We start from the raw sequence: 18,632 nt of genomic DNA on the forward strand, positions 1-18,632 counted from the left end.
ATGTCCTTATCAATCTTTCCATCCCTAGAAAACATACTACCCAAATATCACACACTCAAATTGTCGTGAATAGTGACGAGATTTCAACAGCGTTGAACAATTTAAATTACTGTTTTTTTTTTAAATATATATTTTAATATTAAAATTGAGATGTTTTAAAATTCGTTTTAAACAACACATCGTTTTTATGTGTGTAATATATTTGTTGGTAATATAATTTTACATAGGAAACGCATAATTTATGAGTATTTTTAAATGTCATTCGTACGACTTATAACATTTTATATTAATTTATTATTAGATTAAAACCAATATTTTTAGCTTTTCCACTTTTTTATTTGACCAGCGACCGGGTTTCGTCGTTACCGACATCATCAGACTGGTATTATATACTATTATATACTTTTATTATGTATTTTATATACTTTTATATTATATACTTTTATATTATTATTTTACTCTACCAAATTGTGAAAATTGTTCGTAATCAACAGGTCAAATTAATGGCAAATAAATAAAAATTGTATTTAAGACTAAAATTTTAAATAAATAATAAAACAGTCAAGAAGGTGAAAACTATTAAATAAAAATATTCAACAGTTGGCAATTCCATCTGGCAGTATCTACTGAGATACGAATATAATTCTTATAATTATTAAAAAGTTAAGTCAATTAAATTGTAAAAACACAACATTCTAAAATCGATGCCTTATGGATGTTCAATAATGGTGAACGTTATACACCGTAAAAAGTTATTGCTTAAGTAAGCCAATGATTGGTCATAAGCCCTGGAATATGAAAATTATAGATTCATTTCAAGTTGAGACATCTACATACATATAATGTGTAAAAATTATATCGTATTATAGATGTATTATTATACATGTTTCATGATAATTAATTAAAATTTAAACATGTAATTTGCGTAGATATGTGTACTAAAAGATAATTCCGGTTATTATACATTTTTGTATGTGCATATTATATGAAATTTTCTATTATAAAATCGAAAAAAATGTGCCAAATAAAACGAGTTAGTCTTTCGCATTTAAACTTGTTTCGAATGTACCCAAAATAAATAAAACTTGTTTATATTACGAAATCCAAAGTAACCTAAATGTTAATAATTATTTAAACCATTTTTCAAAAAAATATTAAGTCGTCTGAAGGCATGTTGATATTTTTCGCGTATCCAAACAATAATAAGCACCTTACTAATAAAACTGGCAGATGTCGACCCACTTTGTCACAACACAAAAGAAAAGATCAAAGGTACATTTATCGTGATAGTCAGCGAATTTATTTTTTGCTGCTAAGCTTAGCACCAGCTTAAATTCTAAATAACTACTAATATATTTATTATTTCCATAAATGTGTTTTCAAAATATATTTATGTTTTTGGTGATAATTTTAATATCGCAACCATCCCGTACACAGAAATCACGTTAATATTTACATTGCAAACGAAAATTTTATATAAAGAAGAATTTAGGCGGATTTTCACTTATACATATACATTTTCCAGTAAATACAAATGTTTTGTAAACCCAGTGCAGTATCGTTAGTCAGTTCTTAGAGCAATTATTGATATATTTTACTCTTTTTTTATTCCTGACTACTGCTCAACTGCTGAATGTAAAAATATCCTTTATATGTCTTCAATATTATTTTTGTATGTACGTACAAAGGTATATTACAACCCGGATCTCAGTATCTCAAATCTCTATCATAGTATGTCTTATTAGTATATACATGTACTATTTGGGCTGGGTTGTTTGCAAACGTAACTGAATCGCAACGATCCGTTCACACACACTGACCTAGTAACCGGATTTCAACTTTGAATAAATCTCGTTCACGATCGCTGAGCCGTTGATCAGTTTAACGCTCGAACGGTTGATCTGGTCTTTTGAACGAATCTTTCATGATTCACTCCAAATACCTCTTCTTCTTCTTCTTCTTCTTCCAAATACCTTACTAATCTAACCTAGTATGTTTTTCATTATGTCGATCGCTACGAACGAACGGATCTTACCCATCTGTATTCGCATCGATATTATTTGAAAAATATGTTCACGTCATTATCAGTAATCGTGAAAGGCCAATAAAGAATTAAATTGAAACCAAGTACTCTATATTGCAACTGAAAATATTGAACGGAAATGAACTCGATTAATACAATTGCAAAATCAAGTGAGGCATGTTGCAATTTTTAAAAAAAAAACATTTTTTCAAATACCCGGTCTACTTTTTTATTACAAAACAACTATTATTATTATATTATTATTATTTATATATATATATATATATATATATATATATATATATATATATATATATATATATATATAAGGGTAGGCAGAAAGGATGGAACGCCACACTTTTCTGTCCTGACATACACTCCTCGCATCCATACATCTAGTCATACATGCCCTCCGATTACAAAAACTTTTGACACCACCAGATTTTAGGTTGTGATTGATCAGATCGTATCTTTTTCGGTCATCCTCATATATTTTCTTAGTAATTTTCTTGTTATCCATTTGCTCCGCATGTCGATACCACGGTAAAGAACTCTTATTAATCTTTTCAATTATTCCTTGTTCAGCCTTACATTCCTTTCTTACATCTTCGTTTTTAATGTATCAATATGATGAATTTAATGCAGCATTACCACTTTTTTTCAAAGTTAAAATATATACTGTGTTCTGATTACATACATAAACACATTTATTCTTTCAGTTATTTTAAACCAGTGGCGTTCTCAGTTTTTAATCAGACATAACAAAAATCTAAACAATATCAACACTTTATTTAACTGGGAGTAACGGTATAAAAAAAAGAATAAAAAACACAATTTAATTTTTTTGCATAGATTATTATCCTCGACATGGGTTCGATTCCCGCCAAGTGCAAAATAAATTCAACAAAGATTTACACCTATATAGACCCTACGCCCCTGTTTTCAACTTTGTGAGTACGCCTGCCATTATTGTAAATATCATTCAAGTTGAGGAAGACTTGATGATGGAAATATGTTTTTCAGAAGTCCACGATACTTTAAAGTATGATGAAGACTGTAGCCAATTTTTTTAGAGTTGTTAAAAATTTTAGAAATCAGCAATAGTGATTTTGGCTCTTACAAAAAAAATACATTGTTATAATAAAAAAGGATGTAAGAGGAATTAGAAAGAGGAGAAAAAAACAATAACAATAATAACCTTTATACATTCGTAATAAAAATTCTTCGTAAAAAAGTTGTAATCTTATAATCGTAATTTTATTGTCATTATAAACCCTACAATCTAAAATTATATCCAAATACATACTTATATCTATATATATATATATATATATATATATATATATATATATATATATATATATATATATATATATATATATATATATATATATATATATATAAATTTATATATACATTTATACATATACATATACATAATTACAATGTACCTATAAGATGTCACTATAATTATAAAATTAAAATAAATATTATTAATATTTACTTACAAATATATGTCTTTTGGGGATGTTCAGATTCAACGTCCTTTGTCGGGGACGCACAAGAAGGACCACCGTTCGAAGCGACTGTTAAAACTGAAGTGATTGCCGCGCTCAGACGCGATCTGTACCTGAGTGCCGATCTTCAATACAATAATCTGGGAGTCGCGTGGTGGGTCCACTGTAGGACGTGTGTGCAAATCATAAGGCAAGCAAATGACTATATTTAGCGAGCATATACCAGAAGTTAAAAGTGTTAAAAATCACGTTTGTGCACTACGAATTCCATACAAAGTAGTATATTAACGCTAGCTTAGGCGCTTTTGTGATGAGATGTTTACTTCCCAAATTAATTTATGTGTTTATTGTTTTTCGTGGAGTCACAAATACGTGATACACACACACACACATATATTTATATATATATATATATATATATATATATATATATATATATATATATATATATATATATATATATATATATATATATATATATATATATATATATATATATATATATATATATATATATATATATATATATATATATATATATATATATATATATATATATATATATATATATATATATATATATATATATATATATATATATATATATATATATATATATATATATATATATATGTATATGTATAATAATGGTATATTCAGTTGTATGTAATAAAAATATATTTTGAATATTAAAAGCATTGTTAACTTTGTTTTATAGAAATATAATATTTAATATTAAGGAAAAGGAGAGTATTAAATTTTTTAATATTCGCTTGCTTAAAATATAAAATTTCTAAGAGTAATTCACTAATTGCTTAGAAATTTTGACACAACGTAGCATTCCAATGCTCGTGCATTTTTATACATATTTATTACCTATTACAGGACTTTTTTAAAAAATCAATTTTTTAAACAATAAAACAATCACGATAAAAAAAAAATACAGAACATTTGTTTTTTATGAGATTTTTAAGTTACTGAGAAAATTTTAGTCTTGAAAATTTAAGCAAAAATTTCCCCACCTCGTCCACATTTTTTTTATGTGTGGAAAATCGATCCAATTAATTAAGTTGCTTCAAAAATACGGTAATTATTAAATCGCTAGATTTTGATTGTAAGATTAACCTTTACAAAACAAAAACAAATCTGAAAGCCGACGACCTTTTTTTAATCTTTCAGCTTAAACGTACGGACGGAATCTCGGGGAAAATGTCAACCCTTTATTGTCACCACCAAACATGTACGAGATGTTATCACATTGTCCATGTAAAAAAATAATTTATACACTAATTAGAATTTCGAATTGCGTAGATTATCTCCCTGGGGCGGGGTCGATATACTCTTGTTTTTAATAAATATCTACCCGAAAATATGCTTTGCATAACAACAAATCTTCAACCTTGAAAATAGTTGTATTTGAAAGTCAAAGCAGTTCAAATATTGGATTCAATGTTTTATATTATTTGAATACCAATCTTACACCATCTTTTTAAAAAAAAAATATATAATGTGCCTAGATTTAAATATACGAATGATAATGTGCTCATTAATTACATTTTTTGGTGATTTAATTTACAGATTAATTAACAAAAAATTAATTAACAAAAAAATGCTCTATAAATTGCAGATGTCAAATGATGTGGTTTTTCCTTATTCTTTTTTATATCAAGGGACAAGGTTTTGAACCTTTTTTTTAACTAAATAAAGTTTACGTCATATTAGATATATTCGACACAATTTTTTAAAAGTGTCTATAGTGACACGAGTTTGATGTATTCTGCATTATTTTTAAACACTTTTTACGGTGAAAATTGAAGTGGTATTTTAAGAAATATTTGTATATGCCAAGCGAAATTTAAATAAAAATGGATACGTACTTGTATTAACACAAATTTATTACCGGATCAATTGATAAAAAAAGGATTATAAATGTGTTATGGAGAAAACTACAACTATTCATTTTGATATACATATTATTAAACAATTAAATATTGGTAAGTCTTCATTCCATCAAATTATTATATTTAGAACTAGCTGCACCCGGCCACGCGTTCTGTGGTTCCGTCTGGTTAAATGGAAAAGAAAGAAAATGCAAAGAACACATTTCTAAAATGTTTAATTTTGAAGCCAGTTGTCCGCCACAAACAATGTTCAATATTGCGTGTGTTGTTATGTTCAACAGATGGCGCTGCTAGTACTAACCTGTCTTGATGCTAAATGGCCTGTAACTGTTTTTAAAAAACTGTAGCATAAAAATTACATTAGTTAAATACGAGTATTTGTAAAGCTCGCACGCTTTCAAGTATTTGACACTCTTGATCAGACCAAGTTTTCCTCGGTCTTCCTCTGCTCTTTTTTCCAAATACATTCGCCTCATATTTTTTACCGTTCTTTCCTCATTCATTCGTTCCACGTGTCCAAATCTTACTAATTTTGTCGATAATGCTTATTTCAGCTTTGCATTTGAGTCGTTAATATTTGTGGCTATGGTTATTTCAAACCTTTATCCGCATCCCAATGGTGCATAGGGCACCATTGGGGTGCGGATAGAGTTAATATTAAGTATAATAAGTATAAATTATATAAACACATTGTTTAACACATGAAGGAAAGGTGATCAGCCCTCCGCTTCAGGTTATATAATATTAAATAAATATTGGAGTGAAAAAAAAACTTTTATTTATTCGACCCCCCCCCTTGGGAATCGATCCCGGGACCACCAGAACAGTGCTGACCATTACACAACGGAGGCGGACATGACAAGTTTAAATTTAGAAAAGTACAAAATAAGAAAGGGGCGCTGGACCAAAAAGTTTAGGAATAGCTGATCTGCCTCGTGTTGTACACACTGCTTTAGTTCGAGTGACAAAAAAAAACATAAAATAAAAAGCTTTGCGAGCATAGAAAAAATAAAATGACAAGGCAACCCACTTTGCAAGATAAATGATGAACATTTAACGATGTTATTGATACAAGGTGTGTGATTAATTATCTCGTTGAAAAAAATAGTGCGAGCCTCGGCAAAATTTTTGGACCGACGGATGAGGTATCCCATACATCGAATTAATAGCATCATTTATATAATTAACTAACTAACTAACCATCACGCCGCTTCTCCACAGGAGTAGGCAGAGAGAATATAATGCCACACCGTTCTGTCTTTGTAAACAATCTTCGTCTCTTCCACATTCATGTATCTTCTCATACATCTTCAATTCTCTCAAACCCTTATCCGCACCCGGTGGTGCATAGGGCACTGCATCATCTAAACGCAGTGTTATCTTGATGATTACATATGATGGAAAGGTGATTTGCCCTCCGCTTCAGGTACCAGTCCAGTGTAATATTGAATAAATGTTAGATTGAAAAAATCACAAGAGACCCCCCCCTCTGGGAATCGAACCCGGTACCTCCGGTACGGTAGCCGAGCGTGCTGACCATTACACTACGGAGCCGGACTTTTTTTCTCATACATTGGTCATACATTTCTCGCAATTTCTCCATATTAAAATTTTAGGAGCCCATCTACCCATAAAATTTTAAGATGGAAACATCTGGAAGTGTTAGGGCGCTTGTCCACTACCCGGAATTTTACCGTCCGGCAGTCCGGTTTTGAAAAATGAAAGCGACCATGAAAGTTAAGCGTGATCGAATTTACGAGCAACGTGTTCGAATTTACGTTGATCAAGAGCTCCGATCTGAAGAAAGATGGAAAAAAGCACAAACCATCCCAAGCCAAAACGCTAACTAACGTTTAGTAGACAAACGCCTTTAAATGTTGCTACGCGATCCATGATATCCGCTACTTGATATTACGTGACATTAATAGTTTATGATAACCAAAACATATGTAACAAAATAATTCAATATTTTAGAGATGACGGGAAAAAATGTTTCTATCGCAGTTCCGGATTTTGTTGTTGATTCGTTAAGTTTATTTTTTATATTCAAAACAAATATCATCACGTACAATGTAAAGCGTCTTAAACCTACAACGCACGCATGCGCTACACTATCTTGTTCTATCGGTTTGTATCGTTGTGTTTATGTCGCTGTCTTTCTCCTTTTCTTATGTTTTATCTTTCTTCTCTCTCGTGTAACAAAATGTGTCTAATAGATGTAACGCGTCCTTAAAATTTCACTCTCAACTCTCGTTTAATTATCCATTAACCCTTCCCTTCCCGGTAATGTGCACCTTGTACAAATTGCTTCTAATAACAATCAATATCTATAAGGCTAAGATTTAAGGCATCCCTTCATAACAAATTTACGCATTGATTAAAAATATAATATTAATAAAAATCAGAATTTACCGGGTACATTGGAGGTATTTTGTGAATATCGGAAACGAATTCACGTATAAACAGCGCGTTAAGACAGTGCGGGAATCGCGACACTATATTCGCATCTCACTCTTGCATATTTGCACTGTGCAAGCGTGAGGAGCTCAGAGATCAATCTTCTCTGGCTAGCGGCAGTAGCTCTTGGGCTTCCGACAAGATCGGATCTGTGCTTGTTCCGTGAGCGTTGCCAGATGTTTTTAAAAAAAAATGTTTTCAGCAAGTAAATCTAAATGATTATAATTTTTTACTTCATTTATAATTAATTAAGGGGATTAGCTATGAATGTCCGTATATTTCCGGTTTAAAACCGCTAATTTTTTATTGTGTAGTGACTACCAAATACTGGGACGCGCGTTTTTATTTAAGCACCGGAAGGGGAAGGTAAATGAAGTTTTTCTTTTAAAAGAATGATAACTCCGCTTCTATACAATGACGTGTTTTTTACATCGTTGGGTAAGGATAAGGATTAAAAGAAGAAGACTTGTTCAATAACATTCAAATTACAAGGTGTACGTGTCACAGTTAAAACATAAAAATAAAGTTACATACATAAACGCTCTAATTATTTAGAAGGTATATAATACAATGCGTAACATTTAGGATATTTAAAAAAATTGCTAACGTTTTTTCGAGTGTGAAGTTACAATACCGCTATTAAAATAAAATGCCCGTTGAAATTTTTCTTTTAAAATTTGGTGAAATTATCCAATGGTTTAAGAACAATTATTTTTATTTCAACACACGCAATGAATAAAGTGAGATACGCAATGAATAAAGTTTATAAAAGGGGGAACTCCAATATAGGAGTTTTGAAATACACATTGTGATTTAAACACAATATTAATAAGTTGATCATATGGTGTGTGAATATTGGTAAAACTACAGATGGAAAGACGGTTTACAACGATAGTAAAAAATGGTTTTAAACTGATTCAATCAATCTTTAAGGCGATTTAAGAAATACTGGTCCAAAACCATTACTGATCAGATGAATAAGTCTAGCAGAATTAAAATGAAGGTCTCCACTAAATAAAAAAAAAAAAACAGTAAATAAACACAGATGAAGAACCTGCAAGTCTTGGCTTACGACCCATCATCGGCTGGTTTAAGTGATCACTAGATAAAAGATTATGCTAGTTCAAATTTAAAAGTAGTGTGGTTGTCAATCATCAGGTGGAATAGTGAATGTTACATGTGTATAAAGTGATCACGTAAACCAGCCTGATGAATACTCAGACTTCAATGTTGAGATATCATATTCTAGACTTCATTTATGCTGAGATATCAACATTGAAAAATATATCTCCTTCATGGACCACACCCTGATTTGTGAACAAAGATTTGGACCCATTCAGAATATGTAGAAAAAAAACCGTGATACATCATTCCAAAATATGATCACATTGCTACATGTAAACATGTCGCCAACATCTAAAACCACACGGGTAATTTACCATACACTGAAATTCACATTGATTTTAACTGAGGAGAATAGAGAAAAAAGGTCAAGGACAGACTAGTTTATTTCTCTTTATTACTTATTGAACATGGCACGATAAGATCAATCAGAACCTTAAATCTGGTGGTGTCAAAAGTCTGGGTAAAAACGAGGGCTGTGTGACTAGATGTATGGGCAAGGAAGCGAAGAGTGTATGTCGGGACAGAAGAGTATGGCGTTCCATTCTATAACACATTTGCAAAGCGCAACCAACTTTGTGCACTGATTGGTGTGATTAGCTTTTAATGATCGAATGAAAAAAACTGTGAATGAAGTGTTGTCTTCTATTGAAAAAATTGTTATTTATTTGTTTATTTTGAAATTTGATCGCCCATATTCAGATTTATAAGGAGGACATAGGGAGACACTTATTTGTCTGTGCGTGTCATGTCAGGTCCCCCTGATGTTGACTATCACTTGAGGGAAATTATCCTTGTTTTGAGCAGCTCTATAAACAACGCCTCGACAGTTCTGATCCTCGTCCAATCTCGTATATTCCGGAGCCAGGAGATCTGTCTTCTGCCCACACCTCGCCAACCCTCTATTTTGCCTTTTATTAGGTGCAATCGCTTGCACTTTTCTCCTCTAAGCACATGCCCCAGATAGGACACCTTCCGGACCTTGATATCAGTCAGCAACTGTCTCCCTGCTCTTGCTCTTTGGAGCACATTTGCATCGGTTACCAAATCGCTCCATGGAATGTGTAGCATTCTACGATTTAGCCAAATTTTAAATGCCCTTTAATTTAAGGGAGACATTGAATGAAACTAATTCACAATAATTTTAAACATTTATTCAACAAAATTTACAAAAGAATTGGGTTGAGGTAAAAATTCATAAAAATAATAATAATTGCTATAATGCTTTATACAATAAAGTAATCAAACAAATTTGTGGTATATTCTTTATTGCAAATTTGATAAAATATGAAGAGAATTTTATATAAAAAGGCAATCATCTAATAAAAATCATCATTCATTCATCCTTTTCTATGTGAATAAATTCTATTATTTTATATAAATATTTCTTAAACTTCTTCATGAACACTCATTATAATTGTAGGCATATCCAAATATTACCCGCATTTTTAAGGCATAATTTTATAATCAAATCCAAATGCCATGCATATGTATATATGATCCTTAATGTATCTATAAAGTAATTTAAAGAAATTACCAACCTTATACATAATATTTTCAAAAATTATTGCAATTTATCCTATGATTAATGGTATATTGCTTTTTTTATATTTATTTTAGATATTAAACATTTTTTTTATCAAATTGTTACGCAATTTCAAAAGTATTTAAAATCACAATACAGAATTTCATTGAATATTAAAGCTTATATTGCTTGAAATATATACACACATACGTGTAATATGTCACAAATATGTGATATATATATATATATATATATATATATATATATATATATATATATATATATATATATATATATATATACTTATAAAAACTTAAGCTATTCTATCAAAAACCGCAAAGACCTCTTTTCTTGGTCACACAATGTAAGTGATTAAAAATTGTTGTAAAATTTTCTAATATTACCTAAAATATTTGAAATCATTTTTTAATTGACAGTAACACTAAAAAGAACTACAAATTTTATCATAATATGTACACAGGATTTATGAGAATTTCAATTATATATGTTGTATAAAATTCATTGTTAACATGTAAAATAAATACTAACAAATGTTACATTATTGTAAAAGAGAACCATTTTATAAAGTATGTATGATGTTTCATATTGATGTTTCATATTGAGTGTGTCCAAATACTTGTTCACAAAATCTGGATTATCTCCAATTACAGGAGTTATTTTCATATTATTTTTTGACATCTCATCAAAGATGAAGAAGAATATGGAAGTCTGGGCATTTACGGGGCTGACGACCGTTATAGGCTGGTTTAAGTGATCACTTTATACACATGTAACATTCAACAATTCAACCCATTATTGACAACCACATTACTCAAATTCTCGGTATGAACTTATACTTCAAAGTTTTATATGTATGAATAAATTCGACCAAAACGTTGTTCTTGAATCACTAGAACTTCACTAGAGACACCTACATATTGGTGAGATGAAAAGAAGCTTTTTATTGAGCAGAAACTCTTTTATTAGTATGTGAGGTCCGAATCCTGGATTATAATCACATACATGAGAAACGCCAGAAAATATCATTTTGATTTTTATTATTTTAGCTTATTCTTCTTAATCTTTGATGAGCTTTAAAAAATTAATATAAAAAATAACTCCTTTAATTGGAGATAATCCAGATTTGTGAACAAGTATTTGGACACCCTCAAAATGTTGTATATGTATGATGTGTGGCAATGAGTTTTTTAGAATTATTTTTTTAAATCATAATTTTAATAATTTACATAATATAATTACTGCTTTGATTGCAATCATTATTTAAATACAGCAATTGAAATAAAATCATTTTATTGCATTTTTGTTAATAAGATAAAAAAGTCTAAAAGTTGAGAGATGTAAAATAAAGATGATGTAAAGTAAATAATAATGAATGTTACAATTTGGTTTCAATCACATTAATGAATTATGTGGTGGATTGCAATACCGTATTGCGGTTAATTTTTGTTGACTTTTTAAGTGAAACTTCTTAGGTGTCATTTCAACAATCTATAACTCGGCGAGAATTGAGTTAAATTTTAAAGACTCGCCACGTTATTAGGCACATTTCGGTATATAAAAAAGATGAAAGATATAATGTAGAGAGGATAAAGAGAGATATATATTCCGACGCCACGAGAGTGGAGTAAAAGCGAGAGACGTATACACAACGATACAAAGCAATAGAATAATATGGTGTTGTGCATGCACGCTTTGTAAACGTACACATCAGACGCTATGAACACTGAGGTACAACGTGTTTTGTGAGTTGAATATTTATCTTTGTGTTGTAACACCTCGAACCAACAAAATCCGGAACTATAAAAGATACATTTTTTTCTTATTATTGAAAAAATATTGTATCACGGATATATCTGAATTATTAGTTATTACAAACCATTAATATCAGTATTACCAATTGAAGCACCAATCAATGACAGTGTGAACATTGAACTAAAAAAATATTTTTATGCAAATTTTGCATTATTGCATTTCTTTTGAGATGCTCTCTTTCGCTGTCTCTCACATTAAATCTCCTAATCAATATTTTTTAAGAAGTTCCACTTCTGTTTATTTTTTTAGAGATTTAACTAAAATTAATTTGTAAATAACCAAAAAATTGTAAAAAATAAAATTCATCGCTATGTTATATTGTAAAATTGACTATTTAAAACTACAATACTGACAAATAAATAACACACAAACAAGCTCATCCCGATAGAATATTCTACTAATGAATTTAAGAAGGACTGTCATGAAGCATTGAAGAGCCGTGAGTAATTGAATAATAAATACTTTTTGTAACTCAGACAAACATCAAACTTAGTTTAACTTTGTTTGTATCTGTCATAACTCGACATAGTACCATAATTCATACCCTTATTTTTATAATTTTTACCCTAATCTTCTGCCAAGAACGGGAGGGATATATTCTTATTTGTATCACAAAATACACAACGCATGAATATTTCAATTTTTAAAATGGAAGCGCAAAATGATATGGAATTAAGCCACATTCAAAACAGTTATATTTACATATAATTAAAAGAGTGAAGGAAGAAAAAAAAAGAAAAAAATGGAATCTTAGAATAAAAACTGTATAAAAAGGTGTTATAACGTTGGATTCTCAATTTTTCTGCATTCTCCTTTTTTCTAATTTCTTTTGTTTCTTCTCGTCCACTTCTTGCTGCGGAGGACCTTCTTGGAAGAACCACGGAGCTAGAACCGATCGCCACAGCATGTAGATAGCCCTGACTGGGGCCAGAAGCATCAGCAACCAGAAGTAGTTGTTGATCAGAGATAACAGCGCGGTTCCCGATGTCAGAATGATCATATCCTTCACATGTCTGAAATCACAGAAAATTCCTTGCTAATACCAAACGACTCAAAAGGAATGGTGAACAGCGCAAAATCTAAGATACAGAATATCTAAAACAATAAAAATGAGCACGAGTTGCGTGCTGGAGGTATCAGGGGTGTGGGGTGACTGTTTTAAACATTGTTTGTGAGAAACGCTTAAAAGCGTCTTTTACATACAGTTGGTTGAAAGCAAAAAACACTTGTAAGCGTTGTATTTGCTTACTTTTGGTACGGCGCGATACACCAAAAAACATTGTACGGATTGAAGTTGGGTTTGCAATTACTTGTGATTAGTAAATGACCTTAATTAGTACACTAAATAGGGTCACGGTTGATGAAAAAACCAATCACCAACATTGTGTTTACAAGGGATGCTGACAAAAAGCATGTAATTATATCACTTGAGAGGTATACAAAATGCATATTCAAAACCCAAGGGCAGTATTAACGCTGTCTTAATATTTGTTAATGAAACCAGTCAATTAGCTATTTCGGACTTATGAACATTGTTATTAGAGTCACGATTGATGGGGATACGTACTGCATACCTAGACTTTCAAGATATGCGTCAGCAAACACCTGAGTGATTGCAGGCGCAAAGTCGAAACTCGAGAAACTCTCAACACGTAGGTCGCATATATCAAAACTGGGCAGGTATAAGAGGAACACTGACTGTTACACATGTGTAAAGTAATCACTTAAACCAACCTATAATGGTCATTAGCCTTTCAAATGCCCAGACTACCAAATTCTTTTTTTTCTATGTTGAGATGTCAAAAAAAATAAAAAATAACTCCTAATTGGAGACAATTAAGATTTGTGAACAAGTAATTGACACTCAAAATGTAAATAAATTAACCGATTAAATTATAAGCTAAAATAAAAAATTTTAATGACGTTTTCAAAGGTTTTTTAAGTATGTGAATATAATCCAGGATTCGGACCTCACAAACAAATGAAAGTCTCTGTTTAATAAAAGCTTTCTCATACCACCATAGATGACTTTAGCAAAACTCTCACATACTGTGTTATGAGTTTCATAATATATCTATAAGTTTCAAGAATTGGAGTAGTGTGGTTGTCAATCATGGGAAAAATTGTTGAATGTTACTTGTGTGTAAAGTGATCACTTAAACCAGCTTATGACGGTCGTAAGCCCAGTAAATGCTTAGACTTCCATATTCTTCCTCATCGGTGTTGAGATGTCAAAAAATAATTTAAGAGGAATCCTGGGAGGCATTTGCTTCAAATCCTGTGTATAGCCAGAGGCATCAATGCATCTATTCTTTACAAATTGAATGTAGCTGACAGAATCTATACCATACGTCGCAAGCGCATCCTGCAGTAGGTATAGTTCAAAAGAGAGGACTGTTAATTTTTTCAGAGATACAATTATTTCATATTGTTGTAATCATTTCTTATATGAAAAAAATATGCATAACTGTTAATATGTTAAGCATTTTTAAGTATTCATTTATTTGTAGATGAGTATGTAAAAAAGCATAAATTTAAAATTTAAGAATAAATATAGATCGAAATTATTTTGAGTCCTCTGGGAATTGATCCCGAGACCCTATGCACAGTAGCTAAATACACTACCTTTACAATATGAACATATTGGTTACGGTGAAGTTTGCTGATGAAATTTTATTTGACACAGGCGATAGTAGATCGCATAAAAAACACAGATGTAAAAACACCCGTCCAAAATGTGTTAAAAAATCAATGTTAAAAAAGGGTTATATGCTTACTCAGCGATGCCTCCTTCCATGTTTAGATCTGTTCCGCAGTCTATTAACTGACCTGCTTCATTATATGTTGCTTTAGCGGCGTACCGTAGCAAGCTAAAGCAAATGATGTGGATGAATATTGTCAATACAAATAAGCTCTGAAAAAAAAAATAGTCACAAAATAAATTCATCAATGAAATAAGATTACATTTTAACTTAAGTGATCACTTCATACATGTGTAATCGGTTTACATACTCTTTGTGTTATCACTTTATACACGTGTACTCGGTTTATATTTCTTTACAGATAAAGTTTCTTGTGTCAAATCGTCTAGCAATATGCAAAACACAAACCAAATGTGGAGTAATTTACACAATTAACTAGCTTAAAGTGATCAATTGTCTAGAGTCAAGCCATCCAAGTGTAGTTCATGTCGAATGGACTCATTGGTGCGTCTAACTGTCCATGGAATTCAGAGCATGTGCCTCCAACACCACATTTCGAAAGCATCAATTTTTCTCCTTTCTGCTGCTTTTATGGTCCATGTTTCAGCAGCATAGAGAAAAATGGAGTGGACCAAACTCCTGACAAGCTTTATCTCGGTGTTGTTACTCACACCCCGGACATTACAGATTTTGTACTCTCTACATAGTAGTGTTAAAAGGGTCAATTCTTATTCAAATTTGTCGACTATTATTGACTTTAAGACTTGCTTCATCATTTTAAATAGACATATAATACAAAACTAGGGTACACCATTAATACTAGAAATTATTATAGACACTCAAATTTATTATTTTTGTTTGCAACTTTATAATCTCCAATTTTATTTGTTTATTGTGTGCAAAAATTATTTAATTATAGTGTCAAATTATCTCAGTATTACAAATAATAATAAAAATACCCTTTAAGATATTTAGGCCTTATATGAACCCTTTCTGAAATGCCTTACATGTATATGTATCATGTATATTATACAGAGGGTATTCTTCTATTTTGACGTTACTTCTCTGTCCAGTAACCTCAAAATTCTAAACTATATATTTACTAAACATTTTTCACAACTTGTATTTGAGACAGTTAAATATGCTGTTATATTATAAAATGTGAAACTAGTACCCCCGGGACAAGTTAGGTTAATAAATTCAATTCTTGGTTGTATACTTACAATAATACTTGTTGTAAAACTATCAAAGAAGAAAATGATAGTCATGAGTATATAAATGACTGATGCTCCCATCCCCATGTTTCTATAGTTTATCAGAGTATCGCCATTTTCTTTGACAATTTGCTTGGCACCCTTAGTACCTTGTTTTCCCTTTTGCTGCGTTTGCTGAAAGAATAAGAAAAAAATGAATACACCCAGATTTTTGTTGTCGATACATAGAAGAGGAGAGAAAAAAATTGAACAGCAACAGATAAAGGAGAATGTAAATGTTGTGTCGCATGAAAAGGTTTGAGAGCTTACCCAACAGAGAAAGAACTGGGAGTTGCTACCCAAACAAAGGCGCAGCAAAGTGACGCAAGGTTGACGGGTTCAGTAGAAGAGATCGATATTGGTGCAGAGTAGCCGCTGCCTGTACCTTCATTTTCAGAAGCATGCACACTCTTTGAAAGATTGAAAACTTTCTACTACGCTCATTCAATAACTGATGCCGAAATTTTTTTTATTCAAGCCGAAAAATGTTGAAATACGGAAATAAAATAGTAAAAAAACAAATATCGATCATGGATTATTAAAAATTCAGTAAACTTCAGTATTTTTTGGTTTTGTTCAATTTTGTATTATCTTTTAAAAAATAATTTGTTTACATCTAAAACTTGTATTCTTCTGAGAAATTTGAACATACCAATGGTTATGCAGAATGGGAGGACGGTACTTTACTCTATCGTATCGCCTTGTGTATTGACCTCTTAATCCCGCATTCATTCGGGTATTAATGCGCATGTTAATACGTGTTTTTAATAGTTAAAAATGTATTTGAGATTTTTTCAAATTAAAATGTCAACTTATTAGTGAGTCTTTGGTAAATATTTTACTTCACCGTCACTCACAAAAAAATATTTATATTATATCAGTTAAAAGCAAAATGAAATATTTAAAAATGAATTTGAATATTATATAATGAAAGGTTCTAATCAAATTATGACATGGTGAAATTGAATATATGTACCATGAAATAATAACCCAGTAAGCCATATTAAAATCAGATTTTCATTTATAGGCATCACTTCTGTTATAAAACGCTTATAAAGGGACAGGTTAACACGCTTTAACGAATATTTTAAATATAAAAAAGCTTATTTCTGATGACAAAACATGACATAAACTTGGGTTGAAAGGAGAAAAATATCGCAGTAAGTTGTAGAATAATGTATGATAAATAACATAGTTCGCTTTTTCAATTACTTACTGCCATTATGTGAGGAACAGATGCTTCAAAAATGTACACTCAAAAGTGACACGGAGCACTCGCAAACACCGGAGCTGGAAGAGTGACGGATGACAATTTATTAACAGACAACCTGTTTTCCATAGATAATACATATTTACGTGTCAAAATTTGTTAGAGAAGTGCTTCCTCATCTATTTTTTTTAAATGTATTATCAATGATTAGTATTTTTATTTATTTAAGCTTCTAATTGTCCTTATTAATGATTCATTTAACTAACTAACTAACTAACTAACCATAATAGGCAGATAGAATAGAACGCCACACTACTCTGTCTTTGCAAACATTCTTCACCTCTTTCACGTTCATGCATTTTCTCATACATACCCGCCAATTGTTACGACCCCTAATCTGACCACTCTCAAGTATTTGGCATACCTGATCGTGCCATGTTTTTCTCGGTCTAGGTTTGTGGACGAATGCGGGAAAATGCCTATAAATGGCTACGCTGTGGTTCGCCACCCAGTTGGCCGTGTTTCTCGTGGAGGCGCAAAGAAGAGGAATGCAAGATTGCGACGTGGAATGTAAGAGGACGTATGGATGGAAAAATGAATGAACTGTGTGATATGATGGAAAGTAAGTGTTTGGATTTATTATGTGTGACTGAAAGCTGGAAAAAAGGTAATGGATCGATGGAACCCAACGGCACTTTGATTCTCTGGTCTGGACTCCGTGAGTCAGATAGAGCTTGTCGGGGCGTTGCCGCGTTTCTATCACCCAGGATAATAGAAGATATAAAAGAGTATGTGTTCGTCAACGCAAGACTCATGTTTGCCATAGTCAAAGTCGGATAAACAAAGCTACTTGTTTTAATAGGATATACTCCTGTTAACTCCGACAGCGAGTCTGAGAAGGATGAGTTTTGGTTGAATGTAATGAGTTTGATGAATGGAAAAATGAATAATGAAAAGATGATTCTGGGCGATGATTTGAATGGGTGGGTTGGTACAAAGAAAAACGGTTTTGAATCAGCGCTCGGTTTGTATGGAGATGCGAGAGTGAACGATAGTGGGAAGAGATTGTAAGAGGTGTGTCTGGAATGA

General features: G+C 31.3%; 2 protein-coding genes across 3 annotated transcripts in view; both read right to left on the bottom strand.

Annotated features, from left to right (window-relative positions):
• The window catches only part of Cralbp (Cellular retinaldehyde binding protein), a 41,352-nt gene extending 37,675 nt beyond the window's left edge, over positions 1–3,677 (bottom strand). The window contains exon 1 of the mRNA XM_088260862.1: positions 3,532–3,677. The gene's annotated coding sequence lies outside the window, so the exon portion shown is untranslated. The remainder of the gene's footprint in view (positions 1–3,531) is intronic.
• A 7,176-nt stretch (positions 3,678–10,853) lies between these two features.
• LOC148308886 (transmembrane protein 208) lies at positions 10,854–17,651 on the bottom strand. 2 transcript variants are annotated; one of them, XM_088260880.1, is made up of 4 exons: positions 17,550–17,651; positions 16,304–16,468; positions 15,156–15,292; positions 10,854–13,391 (listed from the first exon to the last, which is right to left on the bottom strand). In XM_088260880.1, the coding sequence occupies exons 1-4, from the start codon at positions 17,553–17,555 to the stop codon at positions 13,172–13,174; spliced, it is 528 nt and encodes a 175-aa protein (XP_088117006.1). In that variant the 5' UTR covers positions 17,556–17,651; the 3' UTR covers positions 10,854–13,171. The 2 variants fall into 2 exon arrangements, with proteins under 2 accessions (XP_088117006.1, XP_088117007.1); XM_088260881.1 differs by lacking the exon at positions 17,550–17,651 and adding an exon at positions 16,604–16,968.
• Positions 17,652–18,632: the final 981 nt, after the last annotated feature.

The sequence above is a fragment of the Brachycentrus maculatus genome, unplaced genomic scaffold (genome assembly GCF_059751285.1).
Source record: "Brachycentrus maculatus isolate JH-2025_06_01 unplaced genomic scaffold, ASM5975128v1 h1tg000144l, whole genome shotgun sequence".
In the NCBI taxonomy this organism is placed as follows: domain Eukaryota; kingdom Metazoa; phylum Arthropoda; class Insecta; order Trichoptera; family Brachycentridae; genus Brachycentrus; species Brachycentrus maculatus.

Bases quoted from the DNA above. Each gene is read 5' to 3' on its own strand.
- LOC148308886 (XM_088260880.1), bottom strand. The intron at 15,293-16,303 runs GTAAGTATACAA...TTTTTTTTTCAG, and splicing joins GTTTTACAACAAGTATTATT to AGCTTATTTGTATTGACAAT. The intron at 13,392-15,155 runs GTAAGCATATAA...CTGTGATTTCAG, and splicing joins ATGGAAGGAGGCATCGCTGA to ACATGTGAAGGATATGATCA.